We start from the raw sequence: 24,476 nt of genomic DNA, 5'->3' as shown, positions 1-24,476 counted from the left end.
GCAGGAGTATCCAGGTGAGGCAGGAGGCAATGCGCACCCTTCTGTGGGTTAAAATCAAGGTCGACGGTGGTGGATGAAGGCCAGCTGCGGAGTCCAGGAGCAGCAGAAGAGTTCCTGAAGTCACCTCGGAGCTGTCCCTCAACAGTCACCGGACTGCAGACGGGTCAGTGGTCAGGAGGACCACCAGCAAACGCAACTGGAGACGTTGGGGATTTGCAGAGCTGAAGAGGACCAGCAAGATCCCGGGAACTCGACCCTTGGAGGGGAGTACGGGCTGACCCTAAGAAGAACCAGCAGGAGCAGTCGGTGCCCCCAGGAGCGACCCACTAGCAACAGACACAGTAAGTAGCAGTGAGGCCAGGTAGCACATCTGAAGTGGAGTCCCACATCGCTGGAGCAGCAGAGAGGAGACTGTCCTTGCATAAGAAGAGCGCTGGGGGCTGGGGTTACTTGGAGCCTGAAGATCTCTCGGAGCAGGAGTCAACAAGCCTTGGTCGCTGCAACAGTTGCAGTGCTCATGAACTCTGTCCTGGAGGAAGAGGCAAGGGCTCATGGTCTCCCAAGTTGGAAAGAAGGCAGAGAGGACCTACAGGAACCCTCAGAACGACCACCTGTGTTGGAGAATCTTTGCAGGTCCAGAGGACAGCAGATCTCAGCAGCCAGATGTTGTTGCCTTAGGTGCCTGCAGATGCAGGGGAGTAATTCCTCCACTCCAAGGGAGATTCCTTCTTGCTTCTTTGGTGCAGCTGAAGTCTTGCCAACCCCAGAGGATGCACAGCTGTGGAAATGTTGCAAAGTGCTGACAGGAGCCACAGAAACAATGTTGCAAGGAGAGGTTGTCTCGGTGTTGCAGTCTTGTTCAGTTCCTGTGGAGTCCAGCAGCAGTTCCAATGGCCAGGAGCATAGAGGTTGTTGCAGAGGAGTCCTGGTGGAGTCTTGTATGCTGAATCTGGGACCCATCCGCAAGGGAGTCCCTAAATAGCCTAACAAGGGACTTGGTCACTTTGAAAGGTGACCACCTATTAGAGGGAGTCACTGATGTCATCTGCCTAACCTGACCAGTCAGATGCTCCCAGGGGGGCTCCGCCCATCTTGGTTTCAAGATGGCAGAATAAGTGTCCACCTATAGGAGCTCTGGGCACCAGCCCTGGGGTAGTGATGGACAGGGGAGTGGTCACTCCCCTTTCCTTTGTGCTGTTACGCGCCAGAGCAGGGACCGGGGGTTGAACTGGTGCAAACTGGATTATGCAAGGAGGGCACCAAATGTGCCCATTAATTCAAGCCAGTGGCATGTGGTGGGTACAGGGGTACACCAGTGTGCCAATTGTGGGGAGTAAAGGGTACCAAGGCAATTAAATTTAGAGGATAATAGCACAATCACTAGGGTCCTGGTAAGCAGGATCCCAGTGAAAGCAGTCTAAGCACACTAACAACAGGCAAAAAGTAGGGGGTAACCATGCCAAAAAGAGGGACTTTTCTACACTCCCAAAAGCTCAGACATTTGAAAAGCTCCAAAAAACATCCAAGCCATCAAAGTTGTAGACAGGACCAGCTCACCTTCCCCATTGCAAACCATATGCATGCTACGTATCACTTCACAAAATAAATCCCATGTCAAAGGGTTTCTCCTGGGTCCAGCCCACTCCATCTCCCTGGCCCAACTCTCTAAAACCCACATTCTTAACTCTCTGGCTGTTGGAGTATAACCCCAGAGCAGCTTACCCATGGAAGCAATGCTTGCCAGTTTACATATGATATGAATCCTTGACTGACCTTTTTCTATTAGTGACATAATGAACAGTACTACATCCTCTGTCCAGTCCCCGGCCTCCTCCCTCTAACGGGAGCCACGGTTCAGGGACTCCACCCAGGCCTGCCTGTAAGCCTGCCTCGTTGACACAGGCGAAGACCCTACCACCAGCTGCAGCATCCTCGGTCTCCTACTGTCCATATTGCCTGTGGTTACCTGGTACTGTCCGATTCTGCTCCCAAGACCAGTCCATGGAATTTCTTCCACTGTGAATGAGACAACGCATCAGCAATGCCATTGTTCATGCCTGGCACGTGCTGCGCTCAAAACAATGTCATGCTTCAGACATTGCAATTCAAAGACCATCAACAACTTTGTAGGAAAGTACCCTCTTTTTGGCTTGGTTACCCCCACTTTTTGCCTGCTGTCAGTGTGTTTTGACTGTGTTCTCTGGGATCCTGCTAACCAGGACCCCAGTGACTGTACTCTCTCCCTCTAAATTGGTTGCTTAGGACTAGGCACACCCCACAATTGGTATACTGGTGCCCCTATATAAGTCTCTAGTATATGGTACTTAGGTACCTAGGGCATTGGGGCACCAGGAATACCCATGGGCTGCAGCATGTACCGTACCACCCATAGGAGCCCATGCAAAATGTGTCTGCAGGCCTGCCATTGCAGACTGCGTGGAAAGGTGCATGCACCCTTTCACTTCAGGTCACTGTATGTCACCCCTATGGCAGGCCTTCCTAGCCCAGAGGGCAGGGTGCAAGTATCGGTGTGTGAGGGCAACCTCTGCATGAGCAGAGATGAGCCTATGAACTCGAGCTCCATTACCCTGGACTTCGTAAGTGCGGGGAAGCCATTTTACCTGTGTACTGGACCAAGGTCACATAATGTTAACTCTGAACCTGGGCATGTTTGGTATCAAACCTGTCAGAGTCATACCCCAACAGGGCCTACAGGCCCAGGTAGGGAAAAGCTCAGCCCTCTTAGCACATAGGTCAGGGGCAATTTTGCGTTTTCAAATGTCTAATATTGAGAAAGTTGCTTCCCCAGCTATTAAAATTTATCTAGCTACGGCTCAGAGTGCTGCGGTCTATGGTGCTGAGGTCTGGGGTTGCTCTAAATCTAGCAAGTTATCTGTGGGGGAAAATAATTTTGCAAGATCACTTTTGGCATGTCCTCGTAGTACGCCCCTGGTTCCAGTGTTTTTGGATCTAGGGTTCCCTCGCATTTCTGATGTAATAGCTTTAAGGCCTTTAATTTTTTGGGTTCGTATTTGGACTACCCCTGAATTAGTCACTTACAAGGAATCTTTGCAAGACTTATTGGATAGACCAAACGTACTTTCTATCCCCTGGTTCAAGCACATCTCAGAATGGTTCCACACCTTGGGACTCAGTCACTTTTGGAGCCAGCCCAATAAGTTAAGGAGGGCTCACAAGGACCACCTGAAATTTGCTTATTGGTCCCATGTTAGGGAAAAATATCTGCTCTGTACTTCACATGGTAGGCTGACGTCTCTTTTCCTCGATTATAAGTGGTTTCCCCATTTCAAACTCTTCCTGGACTTAATTACCGATCAACTAAGCAAAGGTTTGTATGCTCGATTTAGGTATGGATGTCTCCCTCTGAAGTCCTTTTCCTGTTCATGGAGCTCCACCCTGTTATCCGATAAATGCCCTTGTTGTAATGGTTCTGTGGAAACTGTAGTGCACTTTATGTTTATTTGTCCTGCCTATGGCATTGCCCGGCGGAAATGGCTTCGTCCCGTTTGTAGAAACATGGGGTTGAGAACGTGTAGAGATGCCCTCAGGCTGATGTTGAGAGATTGCTCCTCTCCTCTAATTTGTGCAGTCAGCAAGTTCCTTGCGTCCGCTTGGCATATACGTACATACTTTTTAAATAAATAAAAAGGACTATAGTGATTTGTTATTAATTGTTCCCTGATTTTACCTTATTCTACTCAATTGTTTTATTAATTGAATTTCTTATAAATTACCGATGAGGAAGTTAAAGGCAGTCAACAAAAGGATCTTTGACATTTCCTTTTTATTTATAGGCCGGGGTACATATGTGAAGATTTATCTGAATTTTTTCTCCTTGTACACTCGCAGATTCCTCATTTTACAGTATTCTTATCTTATTCTTATCACCTACTTTTTTATTTTGTTGTTATATATTTATTATGTATAGATCATGATTTTATTGTTGTAAGTTATTGCTTTGATGGTTATTTAGACCGAATAAAGCTTGCTTGAACTGAACATACCCCAACACTGTTGCCAGTATTGGTGGCATGATTCCATGCACTCTGGGTGCTCCTTAAAGGACCTCCAGCATTGCTCCTTACAGTCCTTCTGGGGTTTTCCAGGCAGCCTGGGCTGTTGCCACCCCTCAGACAGGTTTCTGCCCTCCCTCCTGCTTGACCAGGTCAAGCAGAGAAAGGCAGAACAAAGGCTTTCCTTTGGGAGAGGGAGGCAACACCCTCCCCCTTTGGAAATAGGTGTTACATGGCTTGGAGGGGGAGCCTCCCCAAGTCACCGGTATGCTTCGAAGGGTACATTTGGTGTCCTCCTTGCGTAAACCGGTTTGCACCAGTCCACAGATCCCCGGTCCCTGTTCTGGCACAAAACTGGACAATGGAAAGGGGAGTGACCACTCCCCTGCCCATCACCACCCCAGGGGTGGTGCCCAGAGCTCCTTCAGGTGGCCACTTGATTCTGCTATCTTGAATCCAAGGTGGGCAGAGGACCCTGGGAGCATCTGTAGGAAAGTACCATCTTGCCTGGCATGTTACCCCCATATTTCACTGTATATATGTTGTTTTAGTGTATGTGTCACTGGGACCCTGCCAGCCAGGGCCCCAGTGCTCATAAGTGTGCCCTGTATGTGTTCCCTGTGTGATGCCTAACTGTCTCACTGATGCTCTGCTAATCATAACCTCAGTGGTTATGCTCTCTCTGCTTTCTAAATTGTCACTAACAGGCTAGTGACCAATTTCACCAATTCACATTGGCATACTGGAACACCCTTATAATTCCCTAGTATATGGTACTGAGGTACCCAGGGTATTGGGGTTCCAGGAGATCCCTATGGGAGGCAGCATTTCTTTTGCCACCCATAGGGAGCTCTGACAATTCTTACACAGGCCTGCTTACTGCAGCCTGAGTGAAATAACGTCCACGTTATTTCACAGCCATTCACCACTGCACTTAAGTAACTTATAAGTCACCTATATGTCTACCCTTTACCTGGTAAAGGTTGGGTGCTAAGTGACTTAGTGTGTGGGCACCCTGGCACTAGCCAAGGTGCCCCCACATCGTTCAGGGCAAATTCCCCGGACTTTGTGAGTGTGGGGACACCATTTCACACGTGCACTATGCGTAGGTCACTACCTATGTATAGCGTCACAATGGTAACTCCGAACATGGCCATGTAACATGTCTAAGATCATGGAATTGTCACATTCCATGATCCCCCGAGTCTTTAGCACAGACCCGGGTACTGCCAAACTACCTTTCCCGGGGTTTCACTGCAGCTGCTGCTGCTGCCAACCCCTCAGACAGGTTTCTGCCCTCCTGGGGTCCAGCCAGGCTTGGCCCAGGAAGGCAGAACAAAGGACTTCCTCAGAGAGAGGGTGTTATACCCTCTCCCTTTGGAAAAAGGTGTCAGGGCTGGGGAGGAGTAGCCTCCCCCAGCCTCTGGAAATGCTTTGATGGGCACAGATGGTGCCCATCTCTGCATAAGCCAGTCTACACCGGTTCAGGGATCCCCCAGCCACGCTCTGGTGCGAAACTGGACAAAGGAAAGGGGAGTGACCACTCCCCTGAGCTGCACCTCCCCTGGGAGGTGCCCAGAGCTCCTCCAGTGTGCTCCAGACCTCAACCATCTTGGAAACAGTGGTGCTGCTGGCACACTGGACTGCTCTGAGTGGCCAGTGCCAGCAGGTGACGTCAGAGACTCCTTCTGATAGGCTCTTACCTGTGTTGCTAGCCTATCCTCCTTCCTAGGTAGCCAAACCTCCTTTTCTGGCTATTTAGGGTCTCTGCTTTGGGGAATTCTTTAGATAACCAATGCAAGTGCTCATCAGAGTTCCTCTGCATCTCTCTCTTCACCTTCTGCCAAAGGATCGACCGCTGGCTGCTCAGGACACCTGCAAAACCTCAACAAAGTAGCCAAAGACGACTACTGCAACCTTGTATCGCTTCTCCTGCCGCCTTCTCGACTTTTTCCTGGTGGTGCATGCTCTGGGGGTAGCCTGCCTCCTTTCTGCACCAGGAGCTCTGAAGAAATCTCCTGTGGGACGACGGAATCTTCCCCCTGCAACCGTAGGCAACAAAAGAACTGCATCACCGGTCCTCTGGGTCCCCTCTCAGCACGACGAGCGTGGTCCCTGGAACTCAGCAACTCTGTCCAAGTGACTCCCACAGTCCAGTGACTCTTCAGTCCAAGTTTGGTGGAGGTAAGTCCTTGCCTTCCCACGCTAGATTGCATTGCTGGGTACCACATGATTTGCAGCTGCTCCGGCTCCTGTGCACTCTTCCAGGATTTCCTTTGTGCACAGCCAAGCCTGGGTCCCCGACACTCTAACCTGCAGTGCACAACCTTCTGAGTTGTCCTCCGGCATCGTGGGACTCCCTTTACTGACTTCGGGTGGACTCCGGTTCACTCCTCTTCCAAGTGCCTGTTCCGGAACTTCTGCGGGTGCTGCCTGCTTCTGTGAGGGCTCCCTGACCTGCTGGGCGCCCCCTCTGTCTCCTCATCCAATTGGCGACATCCTGGTCCCTCCTGGGCCACAGCAGCATCCAAAAACCCTTACCGCGACCCTTGCAGCTAGCAAGCCTTGTTTGCGGTCTTTCTGCGTGGGAACACCTCTGCAAGCTTCTTCACGACGTGGGACATCCATCCTCCAAAGGGGAAGTTTCTAGCCCTCTTCGTTCTTGCAGAATCCACAGCTTCTACCATCCGGTGGCAGCTTCTTTGCACCCTCAGCTGGCATTTCCTGGGCATCTGCCCACTCTCGACTTTGTCGTGACTCTTGGACTTGGTCCCCTTGTTCCACAGGTACTCTCGTCCAGAAATCCACTTTGGTTGCATTGCTGGTGTTGGTCTTCCTTGCAGAATTCCCCTAGCACGACTTCTGTGCTCTCTGGGGAATATAGGTGCCCTTTACACCTACTTTTCAGGGTCTTGGGGTGGGCTATTTTTCTAACCCTCACTGTTTTCTTACAGCCCCAGCGACCCTCTACAAGCTCACATAGGTTTGGGGTCCATTTGTGGTTCGCATTCCACTTTTGGAGTATATGGTTTGTGTTGCCCCTATACCTATGTGCTCCTATTGCAATTCACTGTAAGTTTACATTGCTTGCATTACTTCCTTTTGCTATTACTGCATATTTTTGGTATTGTGTACATATATCTTGTGTATATTTGGCATCCTCATACTGAGGGTACTCACTGAGATACTTTTGGCATATTGTCAGAAAAATAAAGTACCTTTATTTTTAGTATATCTGTGTATTGGGTTTTCTTATGATATTGTGCATATGACACCAATGGTATAGTAGGAGCTTTGCATGTCTCCTAGTTCAGCCTAAGCTGCTCTGCTATAGGTACCTTCTATCAGCCTAAGCTGCTAGAAACACCTCTTCTACACTAATAAGGGATAACTGGACCTGGTACAGAGTGTAAGTACCCCTTGGTACCCACTACAAGCCAGGACAGCCTCCTACAGCATCTGAGTGGCCAGGTCAGGCAGGTGACATCACAGCCCCCTCCTGATAGGTGGTCACCCTGCTAGGTGACCAATCCCCTTCCTCTGCTAATTAGGGTCTACCTTCAGGGTGGGTAATCAGATTCGACGTGCAGGATTCCAGCAGGACTCCTCTGCATCGATTACTTCATCTTCTGGCCACCGGGACTGCAACTGGACCCTCCAGGAACTGACAATCTGCAACTCCAGCAACAACTCCACTCTGCAACATAGTTTCTCCGGCTCCTTCCAGCAACTGCAACATTTCCCTGGCTGTGCATCCTCTGAGGGCAATGAGTCTTCAGTCTGCACAAGAAGCAAGAAGGAATCTCCCTTGGAGTGAAGGAGTCCCTCCCCTGCATCGGCAAGCACCAACTGCAATGACAACCGGCTGCGTTGATCCTCTCTCCTCCGGAACTGCATGGATCCTGCATCACAGGTGGTGGTCCAAAGAAGTCCCCTTGGTCATTACCAACTGTCCAACTTGGGAGACGGTAAGCCCTTGCCTCTCCTTGCAGGACAGTACCACTGTGCACTAAGACTCCTGCAGCTACCCAGGCATGTTTGTTCCTCCTCCAAGGGATCTTCAGGCTCCCTGTAGCCCCGGACTCCAGCACTCTTCCCTGCAAAGCACAGTCTCCTGCCTGCTGCTCCAGCGATGTGGGCTCCTTCTTCAGGTGTGCTGAGTGGGCCTCACTGTGACTCCTGGGTCTGTTGCCTGTGGGGGCTGCATCCTTGTCTTCCGACTCTCCTCACTGCTGAGGGTGACCTGGGACTCCCCTCCTTGGGTTGAGTTTCCCAGGACCTTGCTGGTCCCCAGCAGATCTGAACTCATCTGCGACATTTGCCTTTGCCAAGGCTTGTTGGTTGTTTTCCAACACCACTGACTGACTGCAATTCCTCTTCTGTCGAGGGACATCACCTGCATCACTTCTGGAACTCTTCTCCTGCTCCTGAACTGCACAGCTGACTCCTTGTCTCCACCCTCGACCAGATCCTGCATCTCCGAAAGGGTGGGTAGTGGCTCCTGCCACAACCCAACACTCCAACTTGAACTGGACTAGGTCCCCTTCTTTTGCAGGCCCTCTTCTGTCAGGATCCACTGTTGGTTTCTTTCAGTCTTGCCTGAGTCCTGCACAGTCCTTTTCCAAAGTTCAGCTGTGGGTTTGGGCAAAAATCAGGTGCTTACCTCTTCTCTCCCGGTCGCTAAGGGGGCACCCTGGTGCTTACATTTTGGGGGTCCTAATTCCTCCAGTTCCCCTCTACATATTCCACTTCCTTGGATGGGGGACTGCCTTTCACATTCCACTTACTTAGTATATGGTTTGGTCTCCCCCTAGGACCTTCACTATTTTCTATTGCTTTCTATGCTAATCACTGACTTCTAATGTGTACATAATAGTGTGTTTACTCACCTCCTAGTGGACTATTGCCTATGCAGTATTTTAGTATTTGTGTTACCATAATAAAAGTACCTTCATTTTTGTAACACTGAGTTTTTTTCATGTGTGTAAGTGCTGTGTGACTGTAGTGGTACTGCATAACATTTGCATGTCTCCTAGATAAGTCTTGCCTGCTCGTCTACAGCTAGCTCTAGAGAGCCCTGGCTTCCTAGACACGGTCTACACCTCACTAATAGGGGATACCTGGACCTGGTATAAGGTGATAACACCATAGATGCTCACCACACCCCAGGCCTGCTTCCTACAAACCTCAATACCAGTGTGTCCCTTGCAGACTGTCTATTCACTACATGAACCACTGCTATGTTGTCAATACGAAATAGAACCCTCCTATGGGCAAGCACAAAGAAAATGCCACCACTAATGGGAAGAATTCAAATAAAGGTAATGCTCTGTCCCCAGTGATTCCAAGCAGCGGGCCATTCTTCAACGCACCACTGCCCTTGACTGTACAGTCTAAAACCAATTCCACCTGCTGAATCCGAATACACCAGTGCATCCCACTCAAAAGTCAGATGGCGCCAGGAAGGGCAGGCCGTTGAAAGATTTTAAGAAGAATCTCCACATGCTCAGATCCTCCTTTGTCCCTGCTGACAGTCAGATCTGGTGACGAGGCACAGTTGAACCCTACAGTGCTAGCCCAAACTGCCTACAGAGGCAGTACTTGTCCTTACTACCCTGCAAACAAAGTAAAGGTGTCCCAGCAGCACTTGCACCTCCTTAACTGTGACCATGCGCTCTTGCAGCATTGTGTCCAACAATATTTGCATAGTCAATTTTTTGTCTTGAGGCAGGTGGGCCTCCATGGCCTCCGTATCAATCTCAATGCCTAAAAAAAAGACAGCACTGAGCTGGGCCTCACTATCTTCTCTGGCGCTTACGGGACCCCTAGGTCCTTCATAATCACTTGAAAACCTTGCAGCATGTGCTGACATTTACTTAACTGGGGTCAACCAATGCAAAATAAGTCATTTAAATAATAGGGCACCTGTTTGAAACCTGTGCACCAAAAAAATCATCTATTGTAGGAATGTACTGAACTTTTCAAACAAGGCACGGGAAATAGAGCACCCCTTCGGAAGTGCATTGTCCATATACCACTGGCTGCCAAATTGAATGCCTAATAACTGGAAGTCACCAGGATGCACCGGGAACAAGTGTAAGGCTAACTTTATGTCACTCTTTGGCATCAAGGCACCCATTCCAACTCTTTCTGCTATGGCCAAAGCTACATCCACCAATGATTATTTGACCGAAGACTGATCCTTGGGAATAAAATCATTAATGGAAGCGCCTTCTGACCACGAGAAGTGCTGAATAAGTCTGAACTGTCCTTTTTCCTCCTTAGAAACCACCCCAATGAAAGAAATAATCAATTCCACCATTTCGTCAAACTGCCCCGCTATTTTCCCTTACCGAATTTCCTTCAGCACTTTTTCCTGGACCACTTGTTTCAGAGGGCTCACTGATTTTAAAATGCTAGCCCACTGACACATCCTCTGCCTCCAGTACCCCAAACGAAAACCCAACTTCCTCCAAAACTTTAGCATCTGCCTTATGCCTATACTTAGCCAGCCAGAAATTTAGACGATCCAATTTAATGGGAGTATGAGCTTTTTCCCTCAGCTCTCTGTGCTACCAACCCCTCAGAAGCCTAAAGGTTGTCCCTTGAGTTTGCGCCCATGGTCCCCCTGGGTTCACAGATAGCCCTCCCCCCGTTAGCAATTGACAAGTGCATGTTTTCCCGCACACTTAGAGCATTCATGTTGAAACTTACAATAGTCTCTGGCGCAATAAACTTTATTGAAATCGCAACAAACCCCTGTCCACTCTTCCTTTGCCCTCTGTCCCCACCACTGCTCGGGAAGAGAGCCCTTGAAAAAGGGCGATATGCAATAGAAAGTTCACTGCCCATAAGCGTCGTGCCAAACTTGGAGGGACCCATTGTCTGGTGCCAGAGAGCCACGTCCACTTCCCCCATTGCACCTTGGGGTCTGCCACCATGCATGCCTTAAAGTCATCACCATATTTGGCCCACGAATATCCCCCATAGTTAATCTGTGCCTTCCAAATTTTATCCATATACTTCAATGCCACACACCTCTCCAGGTGTTTTTCGCAGTAAACGCTGGCATTTATCAGGACGGCCGCTGTCCAGTTTTCTATGGTCAGTGTCTTTTGGACGCTTAGCCAGCTTATACTCTTCCTCTTTCAAGACTTCCTTTGCACTCGGCTACCTATGTGACAGTCTCAACATATCCACATATTACCCATTCCAAATTCTCTCTTTAGTTGCCTGCATAAGATGCACTCCTAGCAGCTTACAAACCCATGTATGGCATCTTCTTGACCTTTAATACTTTGCTCTCTAGTGCGTCCTCCTTATCCTGTATCTTCCCGCTCCCTCGTCTTTATCTCTACCCTTGTTCTGTGCTATCATCCCTTCACCTTCCCCCCATTGTCTTCCCCTGAAAGTGTACCCACTCCCATCTTCATGTCCCCATGCCCTGACAACCCCCATCACCTTCTCTTGGCTAATCGCCTCGCTCATGCCTACCCCAGGGTCGATCACATAAAGCCTTTTTTGAAGTCATATGTTGCTTGCTCGTGGATCCATCACATCCACACCAACTGATACCATAGTCAAAGATTTGTGCCCTCCTGTGCAATTGTTTCCCGGTGCCAAGGTCTGTGCCCGTGTTGGAGCCCACTGCCTCACCATCTGCTCTTCTGTCCTGCACAAACAGTGCCATCTGCTGCCGCCATCCAGTGCTTGGCTCATGCAAGATGCTAACCACATGATGGTGAGAGTACCTCCCCTCCCTGCGCCCACCCTCTCCCTGCTGCCACCATCTCTCCTCAGCCCCTGTCGTGGCTTCAACTTTTACCAATTCCCCTTCTTCTAGGCTGTTCTCATCATAATCCAACACTGCTTCATTGCCTGTATGCACATATGCCACCTCCTTGGCAGTATTTGCCGCTGCCACTGCGGCCTCACCAATGCGTCAGTCTCAAACACAGTGCCCTGTTGTGGTGGGGGTTTGTACCATATCTTCCCCCCACCCTCTCCTCTGATCTGTACCATCTTTGAGCGTGCAGGCTCTTGCCAGGAGCAGTGCGATACTCACTGGCCTGGTGCACTGCAGAGGTCCTGCTGGGCCTTCGTGTGGCAGTGATTTAGAGGTCCCTTGAGGTGCCAGGCTAAGCCTTCTCTACGTTCTGGGGTTGCGAAGCTGTACCGAGCTTCCCTGAGTTGCCACAGCTGTCCGTCACACTGTGTAATAGAGGGAAAAAATCCAGTGTGCTGGCCTACTCACTCCGTTCTGGGCAGACCTCTATGAATTCTTCTATACTCTCCATTGTCCCACCTGTGCCTGCTTGTGACTGTGCATTAAGAGCTGCCTCTGTCATATGACAGGTCCTCACAGTATGCACCCCTCTTACTGCTGATCTGTCTCGCATACATCTTCTTAGGAGGCTCTCTGCACACACCCCACCATCAAATCCACTCCCCACCCTGCGACCCAGCCTCTGCTTCATCTCTCTCCCAATCAACCTCCCTCTCACTCCATCCAGATACACTATCCTACAAGGAGCTTTGGAGCTGCTCCCACAGTATCTCCAAAGCCAACTGCTCTCGCGCTCCCTTAGGTACCCTGTTGAACAATCCCCCCCCCTTGCTAAGGAGACCGATGCACAAGTGGATCCCACCCCCTTGAACTGGCACCCCCCTGCACCTGCTATGTCCCCTGCCAATTCCCAAGGCTCCAGCACTGCCTGCTCTTTCCGCCCAGTCCCTCCTAAAAGGCCGCCCTGAACTGAGCCCTCTCAGCCATGCTACTGTTCTCCCAAATGCCACCTGCCCTGACATGCACCTCCTTTCCCCATCCCCCACTCAAGAACCTCTTGCTATCATCAGAGAAACCTGAAAAATGGTCTCCACCTCCCTAACCCCTTTCACCCATCAACCTCCCTCTCCCTTACCCTGTATGAGCTCTAGCATTGGTTTGGGCTCCACCCGTCTTGCCATAAGCCTTACGCTCCTCTTGCTCTGTAAAACACAAAGGAGCAGTTGCTGCTACAAATGTACTGCCCCCTGGCCTTTTCTGCACTATCCCTGCTGTTCGCCAATGTTTTTGGTCTCCTTGAACTCCGAAAGCAAGGGCCAGGGGGAACAGCGTTCCCCCTAAGCTCCTGCTGGGCCTCTTCCCTTCGATCCACATATCTCAAGGCCCCCGCAGCCAGTCCTGTTAGCAAACGCCCTGCCTCCCCAGGTTGTTGCACGTGCGCTACCTGAGTTATTGCCGTCCTGGATGTCCTGCATGGCGAAGCGCAAGCCATTGCGGATGCCACGACCCCTGCCAAAGCCCTCCAAGTTCAGTGGACGCCCAATACGCAGCCTCCTGCCCACAAAGGCAGCCTCTCCCTTTAGAACCTGCAGGTCCCTGGCCACTCTATCATTAGCCACCAGTGCAGGGAACAGTACCTTTTTAATTTGAAAATTAACTCCTTGTTCACCCTAGTCCAAAAACTGACTAACGGACAAAACCTGCCTAAAAGCCACCCACTGGGATATGTTTAACAAAATGGTAGCTGGCCCATGACAATGGGCTGCTATACAGACAACCAAGGGAGACCAAAAACGCCCCAAAACGCCCAAAAGCACCCAAAACATCCAAAACACAAAGAGCTATCACTGGTCTGCTCCATTCCATAAACTTTCTAAGGGGGCAGACCTCTGTGGTCAGCTGCCCTCCAAGATCCCAGTATGCATCAGGAAACGGCAAACACTGAGAGACAAGGACATCTCCACCCACCCCACCTGATCAATACACATGAAGAAGGTGGCAGATGCCAGAGAGTGCTTGCACATCTGCAAAGCGTATGTCAATCGTGAAATCCGAGCGAAGTCATAAAATTTAAACAATATGGTGTTGGGTGCCAGGCTAGCCCTAACACCTGCCACCACAGGTGTCGGAGGCCACACACTGAAGAGTGGGTGGTTGCCTAAATATTGAAAGAAGAGTGGCCAAGGCACACCAATAGTATGAATCCTGATAATGTTCAAGAATAAAATGAAAGTTCGTTCTTGGAAGATGATGTGTAGATATTTATTATAAGTGCAGGTAGAAAGTAGAAATCTCAATCAAAAGACTGCGTTGTACAAAATGACCATGTGTCCAGAGCAGCCAGATGGTGATAAATGGTCAAAGTTACAATAGGATGTTCGAATGTAACAATAAGTCCATACAGCAAAACAGCCAACACGTGTTTCGTCTTCAAGACTTTGTCAAGGCTTCAGATGTATATAAAACATTATATGTAAACACGAAAGGTACATAGATCAAGCTGCTGGTAGTCATGAGTCCTTGGGAGAAATCAAATAGTACAGGCAAATGATGGCCATGATAAGCCTCAAGTATTTGTGGAGCGAAAAAACCTGTGCCGTGCGCGTCGGGGTTTTGGCAGAGTGTTAACTCTTCTTTCAATGATCAATACACATGCTTTGCCAATGCTTATTCTTAGACATTACACTGCACTCAGCACTTCCTTATGGCCAAAGTGTCACGTGAGATACAGGTCTTTCTCCCACGCCCACCCCGCATTACTCCTTATAAATGTTAAACAAAAAGCTGGTTTGCGGTGGGAGATTAGTATGTGAGACAGTAACAGATGGAAACTGAAAGGAGGCAGCCCAGGAGCCACATGTATGAATGCACAGTAAACACGGGCTAGCATGTTAGGAAATTCTGTGCTCTTGTGTGCGTAATTTTTCAGTTTTATTGTAATGTATAGCAAAATTTGCATGTCGCTTCATAAGCCTGATGGGGGCCTCTAAAAACACTCTGATCTGCCACAACAAGCATAATGCAAATACTGAAACTACATTTCCACCTTCAAAATTGTTCTACGGGGTGTATGGAAAGAAAAGGATAAAAAGTACCCTCAAATACAGCACGAGTATATGATGGACATTAACTAAGTCTAAAATGATGCATCACGTGCTGCCGAATTAAAAGGCAGCAAAGAAGAATGATAATGAATGGTAAGTAATGGGTGGGATTAAAAACCCTTAAAAGACACAATAGTTTGCCAAGCGACAGGGCATACGTGCTACCTGCAGGCTCGACCTAAAAATGAGTTATCAATTTTCCACTCTTCTTAACAGATCGGCAAATTGCGATACACTGGCTGAGCCCTAAAATCTCAGAGGTGACAGGCTGGCTCAGAGACGTAGGAGAAAGGTGGACTGCCTAAGAAATATGGGTGAAATTATTTAGATGTGATCAGTGCTTTAAATGTGCCGGTACTAACAGGTACTGAGTACCGGCACTTTTTATTTTTAGCCTTCTGAGTACCGGCACTTTTATCACTGCCAGGGAGAGTACCGGCACTCACAACTGGTAAGGTAAGTGGTACTACTGTTGCTAAAGGATGAGCCTGTCTGAATGCCACTCTGATAGTGAATAGCCAAAGTGCCAATGTAGCCCCGATTCGGCAGCGGTTCGTTTGCACTATGTTAGGGTGTCAGCGTGCTGGAAATCTCATTATAACGCTGTGATAGACGGAACAGGGTCCAATCAGACCGTGCACTGTAAATCACAGGTGTGAAGTTGTGTACATGGTGGAAATCATAGCAGTCGGCTCAGAGTCGGAAAGAAGAAAGCTGTGGGAGCTATGTATTATAAAAACAAGGTTTTCAATCCTGTGGTGAGCCTTTCGTGAGAGTGAATGCATGCTTTTGTGTGAGAGTGGGGACGCAATCGAGAGAGAATTAGGGCATTCTCTTAGGTATTTTAAAGAAAATGTGAGGAGTGCTTTGTGTGTCCATGTCTGCCTGTTCTATGCAACGGTGTGCTTACATGTTTTAGAGGGTCATAGTTTGAAAGAGGCTATTAATTGCCTTTATATGCTTTGTGCCAGTTGTGCCGAGACACGGCTTTTTGAATAAGGCCCAGACCCACCACCAGCACCTTGAGACCCTCACGGGTGAGTAGTTGCGCTTTATAAAAACAGATTGATTGATTGAGGGAATAAGCATATATAGGACATTTGAGAATATTAACAAGGGTAATGCCAGGCCAATGAATACCTGATAGTGTCTTTATATAATCATGTCCCGCACCCTGCCCGCACCCCCTGGATCAAATTGATGAGTACCTGCACTGGACGTGATAAGAAACTGGTTGGAGAATTAGATCTGTAGTGTGCACTACTAACTAGAAGCTTGACATTTCCCCTGGACAATCGGCAACCATGAACACCATGCTACCACTGACTCTTGTACTTATATTATAAAGTCAAAAAACTGATGTTTACAATCAGAGGCACATTAGAAAAAGACCGTTCTGAAGCGATGCAAGGCGGTCTAATACAAAAACATAACTGTACGTTTGGGGACGAAATCCGACATAAATGAAAGTCCAATCTTGATATACGTTTGCATAGTGTATTTATACATATCTATCTATCATTTAAATAAAAAAAAGATTTTTTTAACAAAAACTGAGTTTTGAACACGGGAGGGAATGAATGGATTTGATTACTTGAGTCGCTTGGAGTTGACTCGTTACTTCGGTCACTTTTTCTGTCATTCCTCCTAAGAACCTGTAAGTACTTGCTTAAAGTAAAGAGCGCGTTTTACAGTAAAGTTTATCAACGTAAATAAACCACCTGGTCACGTTTTATTCATGACAAAGAGCCCAAGCTTCAATCTTTCCTCTTTCCAATAACAGATGTGTTGTATAATTGCAACAGAAGACTTCCTTTTGTTAAAATTAATGTCTCCCAATGTCTAACCGGCCTTTGAATGTATGTAGGTGTGAAGAGGTTAGAGATGTATGAACTAGATAACAGGACTGCCTTACCTTAAAGCTATATCCTTGGTCGACCAAAAATCTCTGTCTTTTGGTTGAATATGCCATTTCCTGAGTGTCCTGGGAAACAAGAGAGTAGAAGAAGGCATTGTACTCCTCCGCTACCATCCCTGAGGTAAACAGAAGTAAAAGTATTAAATGACTAACAGAATAATGTCTGGGGTGTTCCGCCATACAAGCCCTTTTAACTTTATCAGATTAGCTGCAATTTCAAGATGACTATGATTTTAGGTAAATCGTTTCGCATACTTTGTGGAAGTTGTTATACCTTTAAGCATATCTCTCTGAGTGACTTCATGTTTACATTGTACAACAGAGTGTAAAACAAAAATCTCGCTAAAACTGCAAGTACTGATCCACTAAGTCTTGCGTAATATAAAACCACTGAGAGAAGAGACAAACCGCAATATCAATCAGAAAAAAAAATTATGACGCGTTCCAAACCAACACGTTATTCACATGTTCGGGCCTAGCAATCACAATAATCACACCTAATTCCTTACAATCTTATACCAACAACGTCGTACAAGTATTACACTCTTCTACCGGAGTAATGACTGAGGTTTCCAACTCTCGAATTACAGTCATAATTAAGATATGTAAACCACAGGTGCCTCGATTCGTAGGTATTGTTTAGATGTCTTCATTACCTGCATTTCCTTCCTTTACTCAGTTGCTTGAACAATGTCGAGGACAACTCAGCGTCCAGTCCATGCAATGCACCAATTCTTTCAGTTGGCCAGCAAGCCTCAGCTAGCCCCTCTTTCCCACCTCTTACAGCAACATTAAACCAGTTCTCTCTTAGATAAACCATTTGAAAGTCAGAGTGATTGCTTACGTGTACACAGAGAAAGCGGTCGCGTCATTCAGGAGGCGGTGCCTCTGAGTTGATGCGCGGCTGCCGGAGTCACCGGGAGCTGTTGCGGAGCCGGAACCGGTGTTCTGGCGAGTGCTTGACCACAAGATCACAAGACGGAGGGGGACTGCGAGGCGGCAAGAAGCCCGCACCCGCAGAGGATCCTAGGTCGCGGGGATTACGTCATCTGAGCTGCAAGCCGAAGACACCGGGCGCCAGGTGTTGCAGCTGAAGCTTAACCGGGGGTCGACTGCGAGGACCAAGGGGGCCGAGTGACAGTAAGGAGCTCACATCTGCACAAGAGCGCGATCGTACCTCTGTCACCGCACTAGGGGAGTGCTGTTCAGCAGCTCTCTGCTGGTTTCGGCCGCCTGTCTCCCCCCTCTCCCCCTCCACCACTTGGCAGATTTTGACTTTCTGGGCTGTTGTTGCCGGCCTCTGGACCTCCGGCCTGGGCCTGCCTATGTAGGGAGCCTCGGACCTTGGGGGGGGGGGTTTGCGCCTGGGCTCTGCTGGGTCAGCCACTGTTCTTCACCTTGTGATTGGCAGCCCCAGAGCGGCTGTGATCTCCGGGCAAATTCCGACCTCCCTGGATCATTAAGGACTGCCTAGTCTGCCGGGTGGAGCCACATAGGAGCTACACAGGAGCCTTATTGGAGCACATACGTGCATTATAGGAGCATTATAGGAGCAACATAAGAACTTCGCAAGAGACGGTGGCTCCAGGCAAGTGTTCAATATCTTACAAGCTGCCCTAAATTGCCCGAAGTGAAGGCATTTGGCAGCACTCAATCCACTTAGGCTGTAGGCATTCGGTTCTGACGGAGGCGGCTGGCGCTGCCAGTGCAGCTTGTCCAGACCGTGCTGCCTGTGCTCCTTGCTTCCTGCCTCCTATTTCAATCAGGACTCCCTCATTTTCTTCACCTTTAGTCTGTTAATCCCTAAGTGGCGCACTGTCGTCAGAATCAAGCGCCGCTTAAGCACCTCCTCAAGACTTGTCCACCTACGCAGAGCGGCACTTCCCTCCCTTGGAGTTTTCCTTGCTTCAAGGTAAGGGCCAGGATTGTGCTGTACTATGTGGTCTGGGAAAATAAGGAAGGAGTACCTAAACCCTCAAAAGCATAAGAAATGCTGCCGTGCCGTCGTTGCGGGCAACGCCACTCCTCCTTCACCGTCACTCTCATCATCAGCCTCTGCAATTTCAGCGGCACCCCTTTCACCGGCTGCTGATCTATCCAGCTCTTAGATCCCCAAGACTTACCACTCTGCTGCTCTTATGCCACATCCACACTCCTTGATTCTTCGCAAATCCTCTCTACTGTCATATTTTAAGAAAAAACCTAAATTGGAACTCTTGACCAATGGTAGGGAGATTAAGCTGGAGTTAGGCCAGAGCACTTTTACAGAGCCTGTAGTCATTGATTCTTCACCTACTGCTGGCAGATATTTTACAACTGTGGCACAAGTTTACTGTCCAGCTTCACCCGCTTCACCTGTTTTTGCTCAATTAGCATCTCAGAGTGAAGTGAGCAAGCCACCACCCCCTGAGGACCAGCGGGCTGCACTTTTGCTAAAACACGAACCCTGTCCAACTAGTACCTTCAGCGATCATTCTTCAAATCCAGGGGAGGGGGCGTCTTTCTTAGTGGCATCTCCAGCAGCTTTCCATCAGTTGGCTGGGCCGGACGGGCCGACTGTAGACTGCCACGACTCCCTGCAGGACCATGGCATTTTTCTGCTATCTAGCCCCCCGGCAGCCCAATGGTTCCGGAACTCAACAGGCAGTATCCATCCAATATTACCATTAAGGCCCTCTAGTGGGGCTGCTCACAGTGTTCCCAAACTGAGTTCATCAAAGGCGAACTCAATGACCAATCACTCCTTGATCTCGCCTGTCTTCTATCTGATTCCTTGAGTGGTGCTGTCAAGGAGCCTAAGCTTGTGTCCCCCTCCCCCCCCCCAAGCTCACGGAAACCAGCTCTGCCTGGCCCCAGCTTCTGCAAACCCTTCAATCCACTGTGCTGGCTCTGAACTACCACTCTGATAAACTGGACGTCCAAGTTGATCTGCTGAACACACTGGCTTCTTATGTAGCTGGCATTGATCAAAAAATTGAGAACCTCAATCAGCTTATAACCAGAGCACAGACAAGCTCCAATTATGTACAACTGACATGTTGCTGTTCTCCAATCATCGAAAGTCTGTCATCTCTCCCTTTCTTTTTAAGTTCAGTTGTATGTGAAATTAAAGACTATTTTCAGCACCTGGTTCCCTCGGCACTCCTGTTGAATCTAAGCGCTCCTATTGATTTGATTCGGGGACCCACCGAACCAAAAACATTGGTCAAATTTTATCCAGTCAAGAGCGCAACTTCGATCAATTCTACTCGGTCAGCTGTCACCGGAGCTTTGGAGTTGTTCACCGAGGCTAAGGCCGCCTTCTATGTCTCCTCCTTCCCCCGAACTTGAGACTGCGGTGCCTGACTCTTCTCACCCACGCCGCACCTCTGTACAACCTGCTTTAGTTCAACCAATGTCCTCAGGAGTCGACTCTGTGGCTCAACCTCTGTTGAGCAAGAGGGAAAAAAAAAAGACTACGCAAACAACGGAACAGCAGGCGGAGCCAACCATCTCAAAGACCCTCGACTGACGTCCGATTGTCGGCGCGTCCTGCGGTGCAGCTGCCTTTGCAGTTTCAAGGTGCACCTAGGGTGGCTTCACCTCCTAATCCCCCCCCAGCCTGTGCCTACTAAGGTCCCCCCGGTGGGAACAACTGTGCAGGGAACTGACCCTCCCCTAAAGGACTACTTGATTTTGCGTGAGAAAGGCAATCCTGGCAGTGTGTTGGTTTCGGCAGCCCCGCACTGGGGTAGCGGAGGTTCTGCTCACCCTGCTACCACACTATCTGTATCCAAAATCACCCATGGGAATATGAAGGCGATGTTCTGGACCCTGGTTCTTCCAATTTTTCTAAATTGCCGCCTGTTAACAGAAGCAGTTCTCCTGCAATCCTGCCACCAAGCCCTTGGATCGTTTCCGCCGAAAATCCGGTTCTGGGGGGCCCTGCAGGTCCATCAAATGCAGATGAACAGCCACAGCCTCCACTTTCCACGTACCCTCCATGACCCCAGTGGAACGCTTAACTCTAAAACTTGTGTTTACCCCAGAATATCGCTCCAGGGGTCCCCATGACATATTGAATAGGGGGAATATTTTAAGACTCCTTAATGCTATCGCGGATCTCAACTACATTGGTTCTAAGGACATTGTGTCTATTGAATTTTTAGACCCTAGGATGCCTCACCCAAGAGACTCCACTTTGGTTACACTAATTTCTGCTACAATAGTTCAGTCTATTCTCCTTAGGAGAGATTTATTTTGCTTGTGTGGGATTATAATAACTAACTCCTTTAAGGAGCCTGGATACCCAGTGTTACTAACAGAATCTCAATGTTTGACGACTCCCACAGTTTTGAAACCATTTTCAATCTTGAAAAGTGCGCTAGGTGGCTCCTCTACTTTTAATGGCATTCTCCCTACTGGCTCTGGTTTCAAGGGGTCTTTTAACTGGGAAAGGCTGCCATCCACTCTCTTGCACGGTCGCCCCCATTGACCCTTATGGGTGGGCGGTTCTGTTCCAACTTCTGGACATCTGGAACATTAATGGGGTTGCGCATAAGTTTGCCTCAGCCGACCTCAACATTTTTTTTAACAGTCACAATGTAATAGCCTTTCAAGAAACCTGGGCTGAGCACAGCTGTCCAATGCCAGGATACTTCGAAATATGGTAATCTGCTCAAAGAACGAGCAAGAATGGGCGAGCCAAGGGTGGTCTGGCCATTTATGTGACCGTTAAATTAGATGGGAGTATACTACCTTTGGCTTGGGAGGATAACTGGATCCAGGGGATTGTCATAAGGAATGGGATTGCGCAGCAGTCCCTCATAATAATTAATGTTTATATTGCCCTGGAACCAAGGAAAAAAGGGGTAGGTTGTCGCGACTGGTACAAATTGTAGCCAATCTAGTTGGGGTTTACCCACGTGCTAGTTATCTTATATCTGGTGATTTTAACACAAACCTGTTTCAGGATACAATGGAGGCTCTTGAGGGTCCAGACTGTGGTAACCGCCAGTTAATTCCCGAACAACTAAGGCCCCAGGGTTGTCTGCACTGCCCGTTGGGAGAGTACTAAGTCATGCACCTTAACAGTATGGGCTTTAAAGTTTTGAATGGTCGCTTATGTGATGATGCCCCCCCCCCCCCAACAGTGGACAAGGTCCGATGGTCGAACTCGCTCCTATTTAGATTATACCATCTGTAATATTGAACTGTTTCCTCTCATTGAAAGGTTTCAGATTTCCCCTCAGAGTGAGAGCGACCATTGTCCACAAATTGTATCTATCAAATCAAGATTTCCTGTTCATGATGTCATGTTGGCTGTGGGCGGTGGCGTTTGTTTCGAATCACTGAAGTGCATAAAATGGAATGCTTCTATTGGCGGCACAATATTGATTGAATGTATTAATTTTTTTTAACTCAGAGTTTGGCTTGTGTGTTCCCAATTAAGTCATGGGTTAAACTTTCCTGCCTCTTATGGTCAAAGTTTCACCAACCCGCGTGAATTGTGCTCCACCCCGGTCTTTTGTTTTCTCCAGGGAAACCAAGAATCTAAAGAAAGCACGGAATAGGCTAGCAAGGGCAATCAGGAAAAGTTCAGATTCTGAGCGTTTATTCATTGAATATAAACAATTAAGTAAAGATTATAGGAAGGCTGTTTATGACGACCATCAAACCTATCTCAGTCAATTTTGGGTTAAACTTTTAAGCGCAAGCAAAGATCCAAACTCCACAACATTTTGGTCCCTTATTAACAACCTAAATAGTAATCAAAGGGCCACGGGTGTTGTTGACATTTAAGAAGGAGCATTGGCGTCTTATTTGACCAACCATTTTCATTTTTCTGATAGCGAGCAGGATGGGGAACCGTTGGATGAGGGGGCCCACAGATCTACTCCTGCTTTGCTTAAAACATGTCCCTCATCTACAGGGTCTCTAATCCCCGCGCAGGGAGTAAGAAAGTCGTTCCAATTACGCCTCCCCCACATCATCTCGAGGGCTAAGCAATTTGGAGTCCCAATGGTCTTCCACAGGCATTATTTAAACAGGATCCTCTCCTTTGGGCTAATCATCTTGCACATTTGTTCGAACACTGCCTCCTAACCTCAACAGTACCTGAGTCCTGGCGTGGTGCCATCATCCATCCTTTATATAAAAATGGTTCAAGGTCAGATCCTGCTAATTTTAGGATGATAGCCCTGCTGGACAATGAGGCTAAGTTCTATGCCAGCCTTTTGCTGCAGGATCTCCGTGCTTGGGCTGAATCGAAGGCCTTAATCCCCATAGTCCAAACACGGTTCTCTGCTGGCTCAGGTACCTCAACCAATTTATTAGCTCTTTCTATTTTGATTGACAGGGCTATCTTGTCAGGCTTGATGCTGAATTGCGGTTTTGTGGACTTCAAGGCAGCATTCAATCGGATCCCCCGGAGAGCCCTATGGGCCAAATTACAAAACTGGGGCATCCCTCCAGTACTTTTGGGTGCTATTATAGAACTCCATACTAACACCTGGGTCCGTATTAAGTTTGGTGATGGGTGCTTCCTTTCCAGAAAAATTCCGACCACCTGTGGTGTGAAACAGGGTTGTGTACTCGCTCCTCTTCTTTTCAATCTGTTTATTGCTGATATGTCAACATCTCTTGATGCCGTCAATTCTCATCCCCCTAAGATTGGTGGCTTTAGGCTTAGTCACCTGCTTTATGCCGATGATCTTGCTTTGTTTAGTTGTACTAAGATTGGCCTTCAACAGTTGCTTAACCAACTTGCAATGTACACTTCAGCAAATCAAGTAGAAGTCAACTAGCTTAAAACAAAAGTGGTTCCCTTTGGGAGGAAAAAACATTTGGGCTTTAGCTGGTACTATAAGAACCGCAAACTTGTTTCCGACCAGTCCTACAAATACCTAGGGGTACATTTTGATTCGAGGGGCACTTTTGTTAAACATAAGAAGGAAATTGAACTTAAAGCTGTGGCTTTGCAGGTGGCCTTTTCCAAATTAGCTAAAGTTTTAAAGGGGCCGACCCTCCTTCCCCTAAAGGAAGTTATGAGAGCAAAGATCACCCCTTCGTTGGCCTATGGTCAAGAAATTCTGTTGGGCAAAGGCTCTTGCCTATTAAATAGGTTGGTTAATGAAATTTATAAGAGAGTTTTTCATGTTCCGCACCTGGCTTCACCGGCGCAGGTACGGTTGGAGTTTGGGCTTCCGGATTTGGTGGCAGTTGACGCTGGTGCTTTCTTGAAGTTGTGTTATAAACTGCGTCAGGCCTCAGTCGGCCATCTGGAGGCAGTCCTGTGGCAAGAAATTAGTGAGTTGAAATCGAAGTGCACTTATTCCCAATTTTTGGTTGAATGTAAACGGCCATTGGATGCCGGTGATCTTTGGGAAAGCAACCCCCCCTACTCTTTGTTTAAATCAGAGATTAAAAGGCTTATTCAATTGTATTCTTATCACTCAGACTGTTCTCTTCTTGTCCTTCAGAAGCATGCCTGGGCAGTAATTGGCTCCTTTAAGCCAGGTATGTCCTTCAGTTACTTCTCCTGTACATATGGGTTTTGGTTGAAAAAGGGCGTTTTGGCCCTAAGGATGGGTAATTGTTTTTTTTTAAACACTTACCCCCAATGGCAGCTACCCCCCGGGGACAGTGTGACATGC

The 24,476-nt window shown here is 48.3% G+C and overlaps 1 protein-coding gene across 2 annotated transcripts in view; it reads right to left on the bottom strand.

Annotated features, from left to right (window-relative positions):
- The window catches only part of ERCC3 (ERCC excision repair 3, TFIIH core complex helicase subunit), a 733,178-nt gene that overhangs the window by 62,717 nt on the left and 645,985 nt on the right, over window positions 1-24,476 (bottom strand). For both annotated transcript variants that reach the window (XM_069236738.1, XM_069236742.1), the window contains one exon: window positions 16,840-16,958. In XM_069236738.1, the coding sequence (XP_069092839.1) occupies window positions 16,840-16,958 (119 nt within the window). The remainder of the gene's footprint in view (window positions 1-16,839; window positions 16,959-24,476) is intronic.

The sequence above is a fragment of the Pleurodeles waltl genome, chromosome 1_2, assembly GCF_031143425.1.
Source record: "Pleurodeles waltl isolate 20211129_DDA chromosome 1_2, aPleWal1.hap1.20221129, whole genome shotgun sequence".
In the NCBI taxonomy this organism is placed as follows: Eukaryota; Metazoa; Chordata; class Amphibia; order Caudata; family Salamandridae; genus Pleurodeles; species Pleurodeles waltl.
This window is presented reverse-complemented; position numbering and strand designations above follow the sequence as displayed.